We start from the raw sequence: 19,638 nt of genomic DNA, 5'->3' as shown, positions 1-19,638 counted from the left end.
AGAATAAAGATGTGAGCAGAATCCACAGAGCTGAAATCACTGGTGTGGGTTACTTACAAAATCTCACAGGGGAAATAGGACAGGAGCTGAAATAATGGGATGTGAGCTGGAAATAAAGCTTGAGTGGGAAACATGGGGCAAGGGTTGACAGTGCAGAACTGCTGCTGAAGCCCACAGCGCAGGCATGAAGGCACATCCATCTGCTGGAGCATTTCCTGCCTGGATCTGATGGAGCTGAGCTGGATCTGAAACAGAGACGACAAGTTGGAAGATTCTTGGAGAAAATATTGGGCACAAGGTGTGAAAACTTCACTTTCAGACAGTGCAGTGCAAAGCCAGAGAGCTGCTTTGCTTGAGTATCCAACTCCTGGAGGTGACACACACACCGTGAGTTACACCTTTCCAGAACTGAGCCAAAGTAAACGTGCAAGCAGATGGCACATCCAGCAGCTGGAGCTGTCGGAAGGTAGAGCTCCTCTTCCACAGACTGTGCAGCATCTGTAAGATGGGGCAGATCTGAAACCGAAATGCAAGGCGTGCCCTGGAAATACAGATCTTGACATGAGGCACAGGTCGTGAGCTGAAATGTTGGATCTGGGGGTGAACGTGGCATGTGGGCAGAGGTAGAAATGCTGCCGCCAGCAGAGCTGTGGGAAGCCAGAGCTCTTGGAGTGAACAGCATCAGGATTAGAACTGCAGGGACAGAGCTGGAAATGTGGACCCTGGGGAATGGTGGGGCCACAGCACCCCCAGATGCAGCTCCTGTGCCCAGCTGCTGTGTGCATGTGGAGCTGGCAGCAGGAGCTCTGCCTGCTGGTGGATGCCTCATTTCTTGTGTTTGCTCTGGGTGCTCCCTGGGCAGCGCCAGGCTGAGGATGGCAGTTGAACCCCAGCAGCTGCTGCCCACTGTTCCAGGGAGCAGCAGCACCCTCAGCCCAGCCTGAGGATACACAGGGACTCTGCTGGGTGCAGTCCTCAGTGCACAGTCATGCCAGGGTCCAGGCCTGGTGCTGTTCAGCCCTATCATCCCCCTGGGGTTCCAGGCATCTCCATAATAAACTTAAAGATCGTCTTTTGTCAACTTAAGGTATATTTATTCAAGTGCATCACTAATGTGGCCACTTCTGCAGCCCATGAGATGGCAGTTCCACACCCACAGCAGTGCAGTTATCCCTGGGCTCTGCAGCTGCGGGGCTGCTGCTGCTCAGCTCCTCCTGCCTCATGGACTGCAATGGAAACCATGCATCTTTGTGTTGGAATTCGTGTGAAGCAGGAGAGTGCAAGAAGAAGCACTGGGAACACACTGCATCAAGCAGATAAGTGCAAGGGAACGGGCCATACAGCTTCTGTGAATGAAAGGAGAACAAGTAACAGCAATAGTCACATAACTCACTGGACTAATTTAGTTAAGCTATAAATTCCATCATGTTCCATAATACATTTCATTCAGGTTACTAAACTAGACCTAAAGCCTCACTGCAAAATCAAACTGCATTCCGTAGAGGATGCATTGCACTTGCTGACATGCTCCAATATTTTGGTCACTCTCTGCTGCTGCAGCCTGAAACCCCCACAGCTGCCCAGTTCCTTCTGCTCGGGTGTCCTGTGGCAGGAAGGATGCTCCCTGCTCTAGGTCCTTGCTCTGCCACTGGAACAAGTTTTCCAAACTCTAAGTTCAGTGGTACAAGTCAAGATTCTAGCTGTGTGATTAAATTTGATGTCTGTCCCCCAAACTGCGTGCAACATACCTGAATCCAGGGCAGGCTGAATAGGACTCAAATACATTCTCAGAAAATCTACAGGGCTTGAACATTCTTCAGCTTTACACAAGTAGCCAATAGTCTCTGCTGGGATGAGCAGCTCAGGGGCAAGAGTGTGCAGACTGTCACTGCTGGCCTTGCTGTCACCCTGTGGAACAAAGAGCATTTTGATGCAGGTGCAGCAAGGACACAGGGCTACAGGTTACCTAAGCAGCAGGGCTGGAGCTGCTCCCCATTCCTCTGTCCTTTGGGAGCGCTCAGGGACAAAGCCCAGGAGAGGCACTCATGGGACACAAGCCTGTGGCAGTGCTGTGAATGATCTCAAATGATCTCACTCAAACAACCACACAAAACAGGCAGACACAGGTCTGAGAAGCAGCGCAGAATAAAGCAATGACTTTCTGTGATGCTTCCACGCTGCCTCCAGAATCCTCTGAGCTCTGGACTCTGCGGCTGCTGAATGGTGTGGGGGAGTGCAGGGCTGGGGGAGGGAAACTGAACTTTACCTCAGCAGATTTTAGCACATAGTCTGCCACGTTGACCAGGAGCGTAAGACACTCTGCGACCACCTCTTCTATAGACTGTGATTGCGTTGAGTCTTCTGGATGTGTCGCAGGAGACGTCACCACTGCCACATCCCACCTCGTGAACAGCCTGCTCGGGATGTTGTGTGCCACCACCAGGGCTTTGATTTCCTGGAGAAGAGCACTGAGCGGAAAGGGAGTGAATTCTGCCCTTGAGAACAGCAAGCAGTTTGTATCATCACATTCATGTTTCATAACCCAAGCAACGCGCGATCTGCACTCAGTGTTTCCTGAGCACAACGTGCTGCACATGTTGCACACCTTCCACCCTGGCCCTTGGGCGAAGCGGATCATCCAACAGAAACTTTTTTCCAGTTGTGCTCTAACAGCTGTGCAAGGGTCTGAGCAGACTGGTGGATGGGAGGGTAAGAAATGAGCAGAAAAGCAGGCGGGATTTAGTGAGCAAATGGAGGTATGGGATGCTACTGGGCCCACGGCACTCAGAAGGAGAATGAAAAGTCAGTGTAATTGTACCTAACGTTCTGATTAACCTGAAAGGAGCTGCCTACCACTTCTGTTACAATTTATTTTTCAGCAAAGGTAATGGAAACCACTCACCTAGGACCCTGATTTTGGAGAGAAGCAAGAGCTCGGATGAGAAAATGTATTGTGCTACTGCAAGACTGCAGAGGAAAGGGTAGAGTTTTTATGAAATTGCATATCATAAAATACTATCTGAATAAAAAGTAATTCTTCAGTATCCATCCTGTAAATAGTCCTTGCCTTTGAGACCCACGCTCTGAGGACAAAGCATGTTCCCATCGTGCCTGACAGCACTTCATGCTGTCACATCCCTCCCTGCTCTGGGACAGTTCGCTTCAGTACAGGGGGCAGCAAATTCCAGAGGAAAGCTGCCGACTCCACACCCCTCAGCCCTTAGTTCTCACTTTAAACCAGTGGGAGTCAGAGGCGGTCACATGTTTGCAGTCAGCTGCATCTGAACAGCCTCGTTTGTACAAAGCTGAATTGAGGCCGTTGGATCCCTCTGGGAATTCCTTTAACTTACTTCCACTGCATGAAGAACATGTCCGGAACTGAGAAGCAGCAGCCCTGAAACTCGTTCTCTTGTGTGGTATTCTGACGCGTCTTCAAACAATTCTCTGTGATAACCTTGTTTCAAAAGAAGTAGTTTGTTACAACGCCCACAATGAGAATTCCAGCAGGTCAGTTCTCTGTCCTGCCTGCTCAGATTTACAAATTACGCTTTTTTTATTCAGAAGCATTAAAGTATCACTTTAACAGGAACATGCAGATTGCTTCTTGAAGCATGCAGCACTACAATTTGTGTCAGCTCCTAAATCTTCACCCAAACCTCACTACTAGGTGTAGCTGGAGTCCAATTCCTGTTGGCATTCATTGAATCACAAAATCACGAGTTGGAAGGGAGCTCTGAATGCCACGTGGTGCCACTCCCTGCACTGTGCAGGGACACCCACAGCTCCATCAGTGCTCAGAGCCCCGTCCAGCCTGACCACGGCTGTGCGCAGGGTTGGGGCACCGCCACTTCTCTGGGCACCCTGTGCTACTCCTTTACTCCAGAGGTGCAGCTACACCGTTGTTGCTGTGGATGCACGTAGCACAGCCTCTCCCCGATATTGGCACCAGCTCATACAAACGCTCTGGGAAAACAAACAAAACAAAACAAACAAAACCCAACTCCCTTAATGCTCCTCACAGGCAGAGCCACCCACCTGCCACCTCCTCCTCCGTCACCTCCTCGCGGAGTCGGGCCACGACCAACAGCCGCTGCAGCGGGACGCGGCACTGCGGGCAGAGCACAGTGCGCACAGCTCACCACAAAAGCCGCCGCCGCCGCCGCAGCCCGGCCCGCCGCCCGCCCACCTGCAGGGTTCGGCGCAGCCGCCGCCGCCGCACGGACAGGAGGTTCCTCCGCTCCAACTCCAGCGGCTCCGGACAGCCGCGTCGCACGGCCGCTCCCGTCTCCTCCTCCATGGCCGGGCCCTGCGCCGGGAGCCGCCGGTGGGGGCCGCGCTGCGCTCGCGGAGCCGGGGAACGGCCGTTGTGCCGCGCGCCAGGGCCACGCCTCCGGCTCGGGCAGGTGCTGCGAGTTCCGGCAGCCACACGAGGCCCTGGGGATGGGTTGAATACCGAGCTGAACGCGTCGGCGGCACAGCCCGGCCACGTTTCTCCTCTCGAGGACGAGCTGCGCCTCCAAGCACATCCGTTCTCCTGGCGGAAGGCTTTAACCGCGCTGCACCGCCCGTTCCCTGCCCACCCTGGAGGAGTGTGTGCCACTGGGCTCAATCGTCCCATCGCTGCGCCTCGGCTGAGTGGCGTGGATACGGGAATCCAGGCTGTAAGCCGTGCCCCGAGGTCAGTTGTGCACCCTGGCGGTTACAGGGGCTACAGCGCAGGGAAGCAGCGTGTCTTATGTATGGTTACACGTTAAATAGGAACAGAATCCAGATGTCCTAAGTGCCAGGTAGTGCTTTAACCCCAAAAAGCATAATTATATACTTGGAATAACCAACACTGCGCTCCCGCCTCAGCTCGTTGTGCTCAGCTTCATGCATCCAGCTCAGGTCTGTGCCGAGCGCTGCTAGAGGTGAAATGAGGGATGTGTTAAGGAGAAGGGTCTGTCTTCTTAAATAAAACTTAGAAAGCACTATGAGTTACATTAACCCTCTGCTAATTATTATTATTTACACCAATTAACATTAGTTGATGTCATCTGGGATCAAGCGGCGGACTGCTATGCGAAGTAGGCCCAGAGGAAGACCCCTGCACATATGCTCAGTATCAAGTTGATGTTCAGGACGTGCTTCACCAGTGGGTTCTCCTCCAGGGAAGCCATGGGACACTCGGGTTTGGCTGGCGCCACGTCCTCAGGGTTCTCCTGTCTGCGTTCCATCCCACAGAGCCACAGGAGGGTTCTCACCAGCTTTGAGTCCTTCTTGGTGCCAGTCGGACCTACAGGGGCAGCACAGAGTAAGCGTGACCAACTGCAGATCCCAGATCTATGTCAGTATGGCCCTGCACAAAGGTCTTTGATGCAGAAGTGCATCCTCACTCTTCAGACAAGTACGCTAGCTACTCTGAGGTGTGGGAAACCCTTCAAATAACATCTATTTGGGCTGTATGGCCTATTTCTTTCTTCCTTGGAGATCTGAGCTCAAGCTCTGCTCTTCCCAACATTTTAGGAAGCAGTAACAGCATCAATCTAAAAGCCCATCTCTAAGTATTTGGAGCCCACCAGCTTCCTTTGCCACGTGCATACTTTGTCCAGTTAGGGTTACTCCACATTACATGTGTGGAAAGGAAATACTCCCAGCTTTGGGCTGGATTGGGCCATGTGTGACAAAGCATCAGTTTGCAACAAGAACGAGACTTCTCAGCACTGAGAGATCTGCACTTCACTTCCTCGTTACCTTACTGATCTTTTCCTTAGCTTTTTATAGATCAGAGGAATACACAGCTGCACAGTTGCATAAACAGTGTCCCAAGCCTGGCAAAAACAAGTGATGGTAACCATTGCTGGAAAATGCAGAATGAGTTGCTGTGCATGTTTGTACCTAATACCGACAAGCACAAGTTTTAAAAAATGTAAATCCTCCTTCACTGATCTGTCAAGAGCTCCGCCCAGGGCTCTGGGTTCTCCCTGCTGCTAGAGTCCATCAGAAAACATCACTGAAAAACAGAAATGGAATTTCATGAAAGTAATTGTGTTTTTCCTCCACCCTCCCCTTTCAATCAGTTCTCCTTGCAGCAGGTGCAGGCAGCACTAGGCTCTATGCAGGACAGTGGCATGGCTTTCTGCATCCCATCCAGCTCCTTCTTGATTTCAAGCATATGTAATGCCATCAAGAGATGGAAAAGAAACTAAGCTTTTGCTTAGGTGAAACTGTCAGGTAAAACCCTTTAGCATGCCCTGAAGATACAGAAATCCAGAGGAAGCAGTTTTAACTGTTCTTGTCTTCAGGGTGCACATTGCCTAGGGTTGTTAACTGTGGGTGTTACTGAGTATGGTGTTGGAGCACTTACATTTGTTATCATTTGTACTATTTTCAGAAGCAATGCTTATATCAATCTGGAGAGCTGGGCGCTCAGCTTCGCGTGCTCCTTTGGCAGTGTCAGGAGAAGTGCTGACCGCTAGGTCTTTCTTGGCTGGAGGATCCCCACGTGTGAACCAGGTAAGCCGACTTATCTGATGGCATGAAGAGTGGTGTTAAACTGCTTTGCGGTCGCTTAAAGGACTGCCTGAGCAGTACAGCAGCCTGCAGAGAGAACACTGTGAGGGGTTGAAGTCTGTCCTCCCGCTCTGCTGGAGCAGGTGAACGGCTCAGTGCCCTGCTGCTGGCAGCAGAGCGGCGCTGGGTTAGTTTTATCTGCAGCCTGAGAGCTCTTGGAAGGAAGGAGGTCTTCACTTTTGGTTACTGCGTGGGTATCGCTGGATGCAGCCTGAGCGGGCCGGGGAAGGGAGCAAAAGAATGGAAACCATGGCCAGTGAGGAATGATTCACAGGACGGGGGTTGTTTAGAGAAGAAAAGACAGATGGGAGATAGGATAATTTTCTTGAAATATGTCAAAGGCTCATTAAAGAGGAGTGTTCTCAATACCAGTGACAGGGCAGACATGAAGGGATGAGCACAACATGAAGCTGGAAGGATTCAAGTTGGAGAAGAGGAAAAACTTCTGCAAAGAGGGGCAGGATGTTGAGCTGGTGGTGCGCTTCCCTGGGCACCTCCCTCTGGGGGCTTATGGGAGCGAGTTCGCCACGGGTCTTTCAGAAATGCCAGGTTAGTCCTGTCTCGAAGCAAGAGATGCATTGGCTGTACGATTTCTGAAGGTCCCTTCTGGCCCTCCTTTCTGCTATTTACGTTTTTTTGTAGCCTCAGTATGTCTATTAAAAGTAGTCAAACTGGCACAAACCTGTTCCAGAGGAAGTGTGCTCTCTGCCCTTGATTTCTCTTTTCTGCGAGTAAAAATGGTTCCTCACTAAATTAGTAAGAGTTCATAAAGATGACCCAGAATCTGGAATTTCTTGGAAAATAGAGGGAAAAAGCTAGTTTGTTATGCATTAAACACACACGTTTGAACTTAAGAGCAGCTCTTTGTAACATCAACTGTTGACCTGTTTCCAGGGTGGAACTGTGGATATACGGGACCAAAACCTTAAAAGGAAAGCAGCAGGGCGCTGGAGCAAAGGAGGGATTGCTGTTACAGGTTGCTACAAGTGTTTTCGTGGACTGAGAATGGGTGGAAACGCCCATTTCCAGATTATTTATCTCCGCCTCATTCCCATGGATGTAACGTGAGGCATCCATTCACCAATAAGGGAAGCAATGGGAGGGGTGGACGCACCATTTCCTCCGAGGGGGGCTCCGTCAGGAGGCTGACAAGCAGCACGGTGAGCGTGGAGACGGCCGCCAGGACCATGGAGAAGTAGAGGTAGTGCATGTAGCGCAGCACGCCCGGCCGCGTGTCCCGCTCCCCGCACTGGGGCTCAGGGAAGATGAAGTCCAGCACCAACCGGATGACGCCCATCAGCAGCCCGAGCACCAGGCCCCAGAACGCGCCCTGGGAAGGGAGGGTTATTTGCTGGAGCAGGAAATGTCAGCCCGCCCAGGACTCAGGGCTATGAGCTGCCAGGATTTCTCCTTCCTGTTTGTTTGTTTGGCAGCCTCCCATCCCTCCTTTTCCCACTTGTGCTGTTTTATCTAGGTGCGCTGCTGCTGTTACAGTAGTGTGGTGTCTGCCCTGTATTGGAGACCAGAGGGCCATTCAAGAGAGGTGTTTGCATCCCAGTGGCTGCTTTAACCACAGGTGCTATTGACTGCCCTTCAGCCAAGCGAAGCCACGTTTGAGAAGGCTTTACACCCCATACTCAGCACCAGGTGAGGAGCTGCAGGCTTTGGATTCCCGGTGCTGTGCTCCTTAAATATGTGGGCCCCCTGGTGCAGATCACACAAGTGCATCTAATGAATGGCAAGCAAGGCCCTAACGAGCTTCAGGCTTTATGAAGGGCACCTTGCAGCCAAGCAATGCAGTCCTCTCACTGCTTACAAAATGTCTTTTGAAAAGCACCAGGAATGCTTGCCTCAGGGATGACTGTCCAGCACTGCCTAGAGGGGCTGTTACCTTCTCATTTGCTCGCTTCCAGAAGCAGCCCAATATGAACACCATTGCCACAGGGGGCTGCAGGTAGGAGCTGATGGATTGGATGTAAATGAAGAGCTGCCCGCCCTGGCCAGCCTGGACCAGTGGGATCCACAGGATAGAGACCACCGTAAGTAGCAGCACAAAGACCCTATGCAAGAAGATGTCGGTATTGTTAGCTCAGATGTTTCTTTTCCAATTGTCCATCTCACAAAACTCCTTCTGAGATCACTTGTAACCACGAGGCCTCAGCTTTAGCACTGCAGCAAACCTGTACACTATGGGGCTCTCAGCCCGTTCTCCCTTATCGTGGATCCCTTGCGACATACCTGCCAATGACCATGAGCTCCCACTCGGAGCATCGAGGCCGGAAATGTTTCCAGAGGTCCATGGTAAAAATGGTGCTGGCACTGTTGAAGATGGATGTGAGGGAGGACATGAGGGCTGCTATCATCACGGCCATCATCAGGCCCCTGAGTCCTGGAAGCAGAAAGATCGGTGCAGCCTCACTGAAAATCCCAAATAACCACTTGCTGTATGCTGTCCCTCACCACACTTCCATCTAGCCCAATGTAGCCCCACCAAATTACAGCTGCAGGTTTTTTCCTTTCTGGCCTTTTCCTGCCCAGGCTGCTCACCTGCAGGCAGGAGCTCTATCACCAACTTCGGGTAAGCGATATCAGAACAGCCGGATGGGTTGCCACAGATTTTCTGACAAATCTCTGGCTCTGCGCAAGCCACCAGGTCTGAAATAAGCAAGGCAGGTGAGAAGCAATATTCAGGGGTCACAAGAAACAGTATAGCTGAAGGCTGCTGCAGGAGAATTTGCATTCTGCTAGTTGTAGCTGGGAGGAAGTTTTGTCATACTTTGGGACTTGATGTCCTGCAAAAGCTGTCTCAGCTGCACAGAATGGACACAACCTGTAGCGGCTGTCAGAGGGAGCAGAACTCTCCTTCAGCACTGACCTGGGAAGAGGATCCGGCTGATCATGCCCGGCATCACCATCATGAAGAGGGGCAAAATCTTCAGGTAGGAGGTCATCAGGGAGCCTCCCTTGGCGTGTGAGAGGTTTTTAGCAGCAAGGGACCTCTGAACGATGACCTGGAGAGGAAGAAACACTTTGGATCTGCTGCTGGGTGAGGCAGAGCCAGCTCTGGTGGTGGGGTTGGGTCAAGCACTGCTCTTTGGCACGCTGTGTTTGTTTATATATTGTGTTCTCTAAACTATTGCAACTGTAGAAAAGCGAGCACTGGGGTGAAGGTGATCAGAGCCCTGCAGAGCTGAAAGAGTTTGAGAGTGCCTCATCTTTATGGACTGGGATTAACAATGAGACACATTCTCTCCTCTTTCTACATTGAAATAATTCACAAAACCTAGTTGTGCTTCTGCAGTTTTGCAGTCTGAGGATTGAAAGCAACACATTTTACTGCGTTGCTGTCAGAAATAGTGACTAGTCCAGGCTATGCTGCACACCTCAGGTCTGCCATCGGAGTCAAACAGCCGAGAACACATCCTCAAAACCCAACCGAGGCGGAAGCAGCGACACACCTGGTCAGTGCACCAGTACCACAGGGACGGGATGGTCATCCCCACCAGCACCCCTGGCCAGGGAAGGTCGGAGTTAACAGGGTCCCGGAAAATGTGGAAAGCGTCTTCCCTTGGCAAGCCGCAGCTGCTGTTCTCCTTGCGGGTGCTGGGAATGGCATCAAAGTATTTTGCCTGCAGACCTTCCAGACCGCCGACTTCAACAAAGCCTAAAATAGGTCATGAGAAGCAGTCATCATGTCTTCTGTGCCCTTGGTTTTTAGTTTGCTCGATAGATGGATAGCTATGGTCTCTGTAAATCCTCCACAAGCATTCTTTAAAATCAGGAGTTACTGGCTTGGCAACTGATCCATGGCAGGGGGTCGGAATGAGATGATTGTTAAGGTCCCTTCCAACCCAACATTATGGCAGTGTAATCTATTCTACAATTTTAATGCTGGACAGGGGATGGCATCATGCTGTAAACCTGTTGGCTAGAGATGATGCTTGTTCATCTTTTATACTACCTCAGAACCTATTTCTTTAATTCTTCATGGAGTTCTCATGCATTTTTCCACTTAAGAAATGCTGTAAGATTATTTGACTTGATAAGATTACATGAACACATATTTCTACAGGGAAAAAAACACATAAAAAGCAGTTCTCAGAACAGCAAACAAGTAAACACTTGTAATGACCCAGCATGTCTGTAGTGCTAAAGCTTCTGTAAGCTCAGCAAGGAGGAGCACTCACTGAAGACCATGAGGCTGATGGCACCGACCAGCATGATGAGGGTCTGCAATGCATCCGTGTAGATGACGGCAGCCAGACCACCTGTGGGAGCAGAGAGCAGAGCTGGAATCTGCTCCGACCCCCTCGGCAGCATCCCGGGGAGCAGCGCCGTGCTGCTCTGCCCGCACTCAGCCATCCCTGCACCTCGTGTTGCAAATCAGAATGAATCACCATTTTGTCACCAAGAAGCTGATGTCCGGTATAAATACTTCTATGGTAAATGCATGGAAAAGCTCCAAAACAAAGCCCAGGCTGAATATGGAGGAGGAAAAACAGCAGTGGTGGAGGCGATCTCTGTGAGCAGCAACAGGAGGGGTGAGCGCTGGGAAAGGAGCAACCTTTGTTTGTGTGGGATTTGTGCTCACTCCGTGCATGGCTTTGTTCCATTTGGCCACTGTTAAGCCCCAAAAGGGCACCCAGGACTGACAATGCTTTTTGCATTACGCAGCTCATTGCTATGTTAATCCCTCATACTCTAAAAAGCCCAGAGGAGGAACTGCACTGGGCAAATGCCACGAGCATCACTTCTCTTAAAGGAGAGACTGCCATGCATTCATATGTGGCGTGGCCTTGTAAGGGGCGTTCACATACTCACTCCTGGTAATACTTTTTAACAGGTGAGTTACCATTTGCTGTTCTCCTTGTTTTCCATACTCATGGCAAAAACAGATAGAATGTGAAATTTAGGGCTCCTACCAGAAGCATGAGGCTGTTCTGTGCATTACATGCACACGCTGAGCAGGACCTGCTGTGCTCTGACCTGAAACTCAGCCACGCACCTGCTACGGTGTAGACAGCAGTGATTGCTAGCAGGCCTGCCACAGCAATGTAGAGGTCCCAGTGCAAAGCTTGCTGAATGAAGAGGGCCCCAGCGTACATATCAACCTATGAACAAAAATGATTGCAGTTGCTAGATGACATTACCCAACCCCTATAAGCTGGTGATGCCAGGGAACGGACATGCAGTGATTAGCATCACAGGATGTTCTTAAGGAGCATCCACAGGACCCCAAGTATGCAGTGCTCCCAGGGATCAGGCAGGTGTGCGCCAGGCTCCCGGCCCACCTGTGCCCTGTGTGCACAGGAAAATCACAGACAGAGACCTCTCCACTTTCTCCAGCACGTGCAGTGCTGCACAGTTAATGAGCAGCTCGCGGGGTTGCGCAAGGCTTGCTCCTGTTATTCATTCCAGGCACTGCATCAAAGGGAAGCAGCAATAAATCACGGAGCTCTTTCTGCCTGAGCACATACCAGCTCCTGCATTCTTGTTAATCCTGCAGATAGCAGCAGTAGGTGTTTGTGCAGGAAATGAACATGCAAAGGGAAGAAACTGGGCAAGCCAGCCAGGCATACAAATCTAACAACAGAGCATCCACTCAGCTTAACCTTCCAATGGGTAATTGCTCAGGATGTTGACATCTAGCTTTCCCCTTACTGTAGCAAGCATTCAAATCCCTAACAGGGAAAAAAGTAATCATTTTTGTGTAGCTTCTCTAAACAGCTACAGTTCACCTTTTTCAGGTACTTTAAAAATACACCTCTATTTCTGTTAATCTGGGGAAGGGCCAACCATTGCATCATCTTTTCAGTACCTAAAGCAGGGCTATAAGAGAGAAGGGGACAGACTGTAGCAGGGTCTGTCACTACAGACCTACAAGAAGAAACGGTTTCAAACTCAAATGGGAGATTCAGATTGGATCTAAAGAAGAAGCTGTTTGCAGTAAGGGCAAAGAGGCAGTGCCCCATCCCTGCAGACACCCACGGTCAGGCTGGACGGGGCTCTGAGCACTGATGGAGCTGTGGGTGTCCCTGCTCAGTGCAGGGAGTGACACCACACAGCATTCAGAGGTCCTTTCCAATCAAACCATTCTCTGTCTCTGTGATCTCAGCCTGGCTGGGTAATGCATTCTTCCAAAGCAGCTTGAATTCAACTTCCTACCATTTTTTCCTACTCACTGATATTTTGGTGAAGATATAGATGAACAAGTAGAGAATCGCCAGGAAAATCTGGATTCTTTTTCCACCAAAGCGTTTCCGTAGGTACTCTGGCATGGTGGTCACCTGTGTGGGACAGACATGCTGGAAAGGCAGCAGCACAAAGGGCCTCAGCTGGGAGCCGTGCAGCTGCAACTGAGCATGGCTGAGCTCCTGAGCCACGTGGGGGTTTGAATGCCAGAAAGTGACTGATGGACACAATGGCCCGTTTACTTACTCCTGCTGCTATGTAAATGGGAAGGAATAACCATGCCAGCACCAAAACAGAAAACATGCCCTGCAAAACAAGTGGAAAGGAAGGTCAAAATGCTGCTCTAGGCTGCATTCAGGTGGGGAGAGCATGTGGCACTCAGGGGCATGGAGACCTGGGGACTCTTCAGGCCCCCCAGCAGCTGGTAGAGGCAGCAGAAGGGTTGCCATGCATATGGAGCCATGCCATGCCATGCCACACTCACATTCCACTCGTAGGCTGTTGCAGCGATTCCTGATGCAGCTCCTGACCCTGCCAGGCCAATGAAGTGCCCGCTTCCAACATTGCTGGCAAACAGGGATGCACCCACCTGGGAAGAGAGGCAGGGCTTAGGCACTGTGTCCCTGGGAAGCTGGGGGTGCACAGAGGGGAGGTGGCAGGGAGACACTGTGCCAGCCAGACGCACTGGTCTTGGAGAAAGCCAGCATTGTTACTGAGTCTTTGCAAAAACACGGATCACATCTTTCTTCCTTTTGGAGAAATGAATTCTGCACGGACAAAGGTCTCACTGTAACCTAGGAGCACAAGCAGGATAACAACAAAGATACTTACAGGCCACCACGCCATCTGTCCCCCAGCCAAAAAGTAGCCTTTCACCGTGCTGCGCTGCGTCTTCCACATGGACTGAGAAAGCAGAAGAGCAGAACAAAAGATCACCATTATCAGCTGCTGCTCAGAACCGCACTGAGCACATGGCTGCTCCCCCAGCAGAAGCCTGTCCTGTCCTCACTCCAAACCCACAGTGAGGCAAGCAATTTTGGACAAGAGCTGTGGGCACCTGCAGTTATCAGGAGGAGTGCTACACATTGCATGTATTACATGTTGACTCCCATTCTTCAGAGATCTCAAAGGTTTTCATGTGAAATGGTGAGTTCTGCATCGCATGTGGAGGCAGCAGCCATTCATCTTGCCTTGTGACAGCCAGACTGTGCTTCTGCTATTGCAAAAGCCATGCCAGGAGGATGTCCTGCTGCCGTAATTGTACGTGGGGACTATTTTTAATTTACAAAACCTGCTGGCAGGACCTCACCGCTGACAAACACAGATGATACATGGGACAGCAGTTCCTTCCCGAATAAACAAAACGTTATTAGTAGTACTTGGTACACGACTTCTTCCTCACAAGTGCTCTCAGTGCCTCCACAAACACTGGAGCTGAACAGCCCTCCTGCGGTGCAGTGAGGGCACTTCTCCATGCTGAAGTAGGGGAAAGGACCTGTCAGCTGTGCCCTTCCACTCATGTAGTTGAATTCAGTGAAGTATGGCTTGATTCAAGCCGAAGTAAAATAAGCTGAAGTCCAAACAGCCATATTCTTCAATATAACAGCAGTCTGAATGTTAGATGCTTACCCAGAGCCCAACAGCCAGGACAAACACAAAGTACAGCACGAGGATAGTGATGTCTACGGCGCCCAGTGTCTTCTGGGGAAACACATCCCACTGGGGTGTCGCCAATGATGGGGTACTGCTGGTGCTCTCCATGGCTCTCTGTGCAGGATGGGCGCTTCCTCTGGGCATAGATCTGAAAAACATGGGCTGTGTGGTTGCAGCACTCTGGCACAAGGGGAAGCTGCTGACTGCTCCTGAACATCCCCAGGGTGCCCTACTCTGCCCAGCAACGGGATCTGCTCTCTATTACCCTGCTGAGCTGAGGAGATGTCCCCTGGGCCCACAGCACCACCAGGACACCGAGTGCCCACTCCTCCTTCTGCTCCTTATGCCTGGTCCCTTGGCTACTGCTGCACTTGTAAGGTGACACTTATAAGCTCCCACCTCAAAATGCTGGAAAAGGTGGGGCAGGGAAAGGCGGTGTCACCTGCTGCTGGGGAGAGGAGCAGCCCAACAGGTTCTTCCCCTGAGCCCTGAGCCCAGCGCCCAGCACAGCACAGAGACATCTGCCTGTACCTTGTGCATGGCTTTCACAATGCTCTCTGGCCTCACCCATTTGTTGATACAAGAAAATGCAGCTTTGACTCTCACCTTCCCTGGTGCCTAAGGAGCTGTCTGAAGTGCAAGCAGCTGCTCCTGGGTATTGCTGACATGGCCAGATACATAAAGCCCAGGTGTGTGAAGACATAAAGCAGAGTGGGAATGGATACACAAAAGCACATTCACCATCCCTACACATCGAGGCAAAGTTGCAAATGCACCGGTGATGAAAATGCAACAATTTCACTGGGCAGCACTGAAAAGTGTCCTGTGTCCCTGCTGAGATCAGCCCCAGCCCAGGCTGGGGTTGCGTTTATGGGAATGTTGGGCAGTGGGTGGTTTTCAGGCACAGTCCCATGCCCTGCCATACACAGCAGGTGGGTTGTGCCCTGCGGTAGCCACAACCTGGAACTGCAGTGCCAAAGCCCATTCAGAACCACACTCTAAATGGTGAGTGGTGAGAGCACAACCTATGGGGCTGCAGAGCCTTTCCTGTGCCTTACAACATGCCCAGGTCCCTCCGCATCTTCCAGGAGTGCTGGTGTTGCACCTCCCTAAGGAGAGACGTCTGGGCCGGCACTGAGGCTGAGCTGGCACACTTGGAGAAGATAAATGCTCGTTGGTGAGCCAGCCTCGGGAGCTGCTAACCCCTCTGCCACCTCCCGCTTTCTCTTTTGAGCTCTCATTCTGCCATTTCTTACCAGCCCGAAGCACCTCCCACATCAGGTGCTGTGCACTTGCAGCACAGTCTGCACTGAGCTACCTGAGTTCAGTGCCATGCAGGGCTTGGCTTTATGTTTTCCCTCTGCAATGTGAGCACCACCAGCTGTTTCCTGTGTTGCCAACGAGGGAACGCAGAGATGCGCTGGGGGTGTCCCACACTGGGCTGTGTCTGTGGGCACCACACAGAGCACAGGGATGAATGCAGTGAGCTCAGCTGCTCCGGCTTCAAATCCTCACTCTGCCACAGTGGAAATTTTGCCCGTTTTGTGCATTCAGGTCACAGCGCGGTCCCCCTCGGTTCCTGGCACAGGCGGCAGCGCTTTCCTCGCCAGAGATTGTGAGCAAGGAACATCCGTGGCATTGAAATGCGGCCGCTGAAGCCGGCCTTTATCAATGGTCCGGGGAGACGCGGCCACGTGGGTGCCGAGGCACCGCCGGCGCTGTATCTCTCAATGCCGCTGCAAGGGGATTTTTTAAGGCTTTCCCAGCTCTGTATTCCTCCTACAGTGACCGCCGCCCCCGAGGGTTGTCCGCCCCGCAGCCGCCCGCAGCCCAGCGCCCGACCGCGAGGTAGAAGCCGGAGGACTTACTGCGCTCAGCTGGGTCTCATTCTGCTCCCTCGCGCTAGGCACCACCGAGCCTCTGCCAACTGACGGGCAGCTTAAATATTGCCAGAGAATGGGGATTTGCCAGCGGAGCTGTTAACAGTGTCACAAGGAACGAGGAGGAATATTTATAGTCAAAGTTAAACTAATTGCCCGAAGTTACTCGTTCGGTCTCCTGAGGCTGTGGTGAGAAGTAGTTATTTTCACCGTCAGCGCTCATAGGTCAAACTCCAAAGAGTGCCATCCTCTTAAGCAATCTGCGCAGCTCATGAAGGGACAAGTAACAATGAAAGTCAGCGCCGATGTCCTCGCAGGCTGACACCACAAGACACAGGAGGGAGCTGACAGCCTTGCGTCTGAATGCGTGCCTGAGCCTCACAAAGGGCAGGATTCAGCCGTGGGCTGGGGTCCGTCTGCGAGCCTGTAGGTGAACCCCAGGACTGAGTTCCTTTCTGAGATCAGGGTGGATAAGCATTCGCAGTCAAATAAAATGTGCTGAATGGTGCTGAAGGGACCTTCCAAAAGGAGAGGCTGCGGCAAGAAGTGGGGTGCAGCTCACACCCAGGCATGGGTGCAGCTGACGGCCAGGCAGAACTGCCATCGCTGGCTGCCCTTGAGCAGAGCCTGCGGGTCGTGTCATGCCACAGCTCTCTGTGCTGCCTTTCGGGAAACCTCACCTCTCTTAAAACCTATGTTGTTAGAATGAGAATTACAACTTTCACCTTTCCTTTTCTAGACAGACAGCGGAGGAAAGTTAAATATGTAGTGATGAAAAGGAGCACCCCAAAGCAAGCCAGAAGGAAAGTAGGAAAACCTGTTTTTTAGATCAGATCACACTGATGGATGTAACCAATCTCGTGGCTCGAGGTGCTTTCGTTTGATCTGCTAGAATGTGGAAATGCCAGGATTTCCTAAATTGTGTTAGAACAACACAGAACCTTGGGAGCCATGAGCCGAGCACCTGGGTGCCCTGTGCTACCTCCAAGCTGTGATACTTTCTGACTTCCAGCCCTTCCCCTCCGTAGCTGAAACTTCAGTTTGTCCTTTTGGCAGCTCTCAGGGTCCAGGAAAAAAAGCACAGCTTAGGGCACTTCTAACAATGCACAGAGGAGACTCGTTCAGACACGTTCCAGCGTGGCTTGGAAAAGTCACAGAGTCGGAAGGGACCTCTGGAGATCATCTGGTCATCCTGGTGGTAGTTCATCCCAGCCAGTCTTCCAGCTGGAGCTGTGGCCAGGACTTCACCATGGCTTTGCTGAAGCAACCCTTTTTATTTTATTTTATTTTATTTTATTTTATTTTATTTTATTTTATTTTATTTTATTTTATTTTATTTCATTTCATTTCATTTCATTTCATTTCATTTCATTTTTAATATCCTCCCCATTTCTTGCAGGAAAGAGTGTAACCCCCTGGGCATTCCCACATGTGAAGTGCAGCCTGGGGTCACCTCAGGGCTGCCTGGTAGCTGGATCCTTTCCTAGGACACGCTCCCCAAGAAGGTGACCCACGGCCAAGGTTGTGGTGCTGAGGATGGGCTGGGCAGGGCTGGGAGTTCCCACCTGCTGCATGGGGCTGGGGAAGGATTGCTTAACACATGGAGTTATCAGGGAGAAACCAAAGAGCACATGGCAAGTGTTGCTGAGGCTCAGACTCAACGTCTGCCTATGGGACACGATCTGTAGCGGTTTGCAGGGGCAGCTAAAGGAACACCAGGCTGTTGGCATGGCGTGTGCGTGTGCCCAGGATTGACTTCTGCCCACAGGTTGGTGCCAGCTCTGTGCAGAGCCCCCAGGGAGCAGCTGCCATGGAGCAGGCCTCTGTAAACAAGCTAAACTGCAACTAGGAGATCTGATAGCAGACCAGCCCCTATCTCTGCTGGTGGCATAAAGAGAGATAAATTGCCCCAAGGACATTGCCTCAGCTGCAGCCAGGAATTCCTTTTCAGAGGGGAACAATTCACTGGCTCTCACACACACAGCTGTTTTCTTCTGAAGGCTGCAGAAAAAAATCCCTACTATTTTAAGAATTTGCTGCTGATATTCATCATACTGGCTTGAATTCTGCTCACAAATTCTGCTCTTTTCTACATGACTGCAGTAACTTTCCCCATACGAGCAGGGTCAGATGATGCACCTCCCCAGTGCAGGTCAAGGGACTGATAGCGAGGTGTGCAGCCACACAAGTGCCAAATGCAGAATTCCTCTCACCTCCATCTGCAGCTGTTGTACAAAGCAGTTTTCAACAGAGCAGAGATGTACATGCAGCCAGGAGGCAGAAGGCAGCAGCTTTATTTTGGGAACAGCACATAGGCATCAGGTAGATACTGAACCATGAATACACACAGTCCCATTATCAAATGATAGAACCGTATCTCAGAAGTTCTGGGTTTTGAAATTTGAAAATATTCACATAAAAACACCAAGGAGGCCGGGGCTCTAGCTATCCTGGAAAGTTACAACACGTAGCAAAATCTATTTACAGCACTTTCACATTTTTAATGATGGTTGCATAATAACCTCCAGCGGTTTGAATTTTTAATACATTTTTACAAAAAAAAACAAAACCAAAAACCAAAACCTGAATGCAGTGAGAACATCCAAACCATGAAGTGCAGATGGGTGCGCATTGCACTGCACCATCACTGGGGGACAGAAGAGCTCTGACAGCACGAGGCTGGGAACCGCCTGGCGCTTACAGCTGTATAAACCAAAAACACGTGGGGAGAAGGGTTAAAAAAAAGTATTGAAAACAGAAGATTTGAGGGTTATAAGGTCTCCCATAAATAATGCACAGGTTGGTAACAGTGTGTTTCAGCACAGTAAGAGCTCTCACTCTGGCATCGGCATGGGGGGTCACCTAGGCGTCAGCGAGTGGGGGGCTCAGGTGGGTGGGATGCACACAGCAGTGGCTGCGCTGTGCACCGAGCAGAGCCTCGCTGTGTAACGCACTGCGGTGTTGTGCCGCAAAGCTGGCGGGCGCTGCGTGGTCTGGAGGCACGTGCACGGACTGCAGGGTGCTGCTAGCCCTTTGTCCAGGGACATCTGGCGGGGAATTGCCTTGATTACAGCAAACAGCCGCTGCTGCAGGATGGGTGTGTGTCAGGCCCCTGAGACAGCCTGCTCAAGTCATTGTACATCCCCAAGCCCTGGGAGCGGGTTCCAGAAGGCACGAGGTGCTTCTGGCTGCTCTCTGCTGCTCTCAGGGCAGTACCAGGGCATCAGAGGGCTCCCGTTCATTTTTAAGCTACCAAAGATTTTGTGCTTTCCAAGGAGGCGCCAAAATGCTCAGGCATCCCTGGCTCCTGGTGAGTTCGGATAAGTCTAGTGCTGATGACATCAGATTACTGGGAAGATTT

General features: G+C 51.2%; 2 protein-coding genes across 3 annotated transcripts; both read right to left on the bottom strand.

The window, feature by feature from the left end:
• Positions 1-1,077: 1,077 nt before the first annotated feature.
• TEX47 (testis expressed 47) lies at positions 1,078-4,297 on the bottom strand. Its single transcript, XM_042864448.1, has 7 exons — positions 4,187-4,297; positions 4,036-4,108; positions 3,351-3,454; positions 2,903-2,967; positions 2,267-2,468; positions 1,749-1,908; positions 1,078-1,346 (listed from the first exon to the last, which is right to left on the bottom strand). Exons 1-7 carry the CDS (start codon positions 4,295-4,297, stop codon positions 1,309-1,311), a joined length of 753 nt encoding a protein of 250 aa, XP_042720382.1. The 3' UTR covers positions 1,078-1,308.
• A 508-nt stretch (positions 4,298-4,805) lies between these two features.
• SLC5A11 (solute carrier family 5 member 11) lies at positions 4,806-16,478 on the bottom strand. Of its 2 annotated transcripts, XM_042864596.1 has the most exons (16): positions 16,266-16,478; positions 14,374-14,545; positions 13,576-13,647; positions 13,229-13,333; positions 12,991-13,050; positions 12,735-12,839; positions 11,558-11,663; positions 10,740-10,820; positions 10,011-10,216; positions 9,428-9,563; positions 9,100-9,207; positions 8,791-8,941; positions 8,444-8,612; positions 7,667-7,882; positions 6,347-6,509; positions 4,806-5,275 (listed from the first exon to the last, which is right to left on the bottom strand). In XM_042864596.1, exons 2-16 carry the CDS (start codon positions 14,539-14,541, stop codon positions 5,058-5,060), a joined length of 2,064 nt encoding a protein of 687 aa, XP_042720530.1. In that variant the 5' UTR covers positions 14,542-14,545; positions 16,266-16,478; the 3' UTR covers positions 4,806-5,057. The 2 variants fall into 2 exon arrangements, with proteins under 2 accessions (XP_042720530.1, XP_042720531.1); XM_042864597.1 differs by lacking the exon at positions 4,806-5,275 and having other exon boundaries at positions 6,417-7,345; positions 16,266-16,476.
• Positions 16,479-19,638: the final 3,160 nt, after the last annotated feature.

Source organism: Lagopus leucura, unplaced genomic scaffold (assembly GCF_019238085.1).
Source record: "Lagopus leucura isolate 7727_CA_CO unplaced genomic scaffold, USGS_WTPT01 Super-Scaffold_760, whole genome shotgun sequence".
Classification (NCBI taxonomy): domain Eukaryota; kingdom Metazoa; phylum Chordata; class Aves; order Galliformes; family Phasianidae; genus Lagopus; species Lagopus leucura.
The sequence above is the reverse complement of the archived record's forward strand: the minus strand, read 5'-3'. Positions and strand labels throughout refer to the sequence as shown.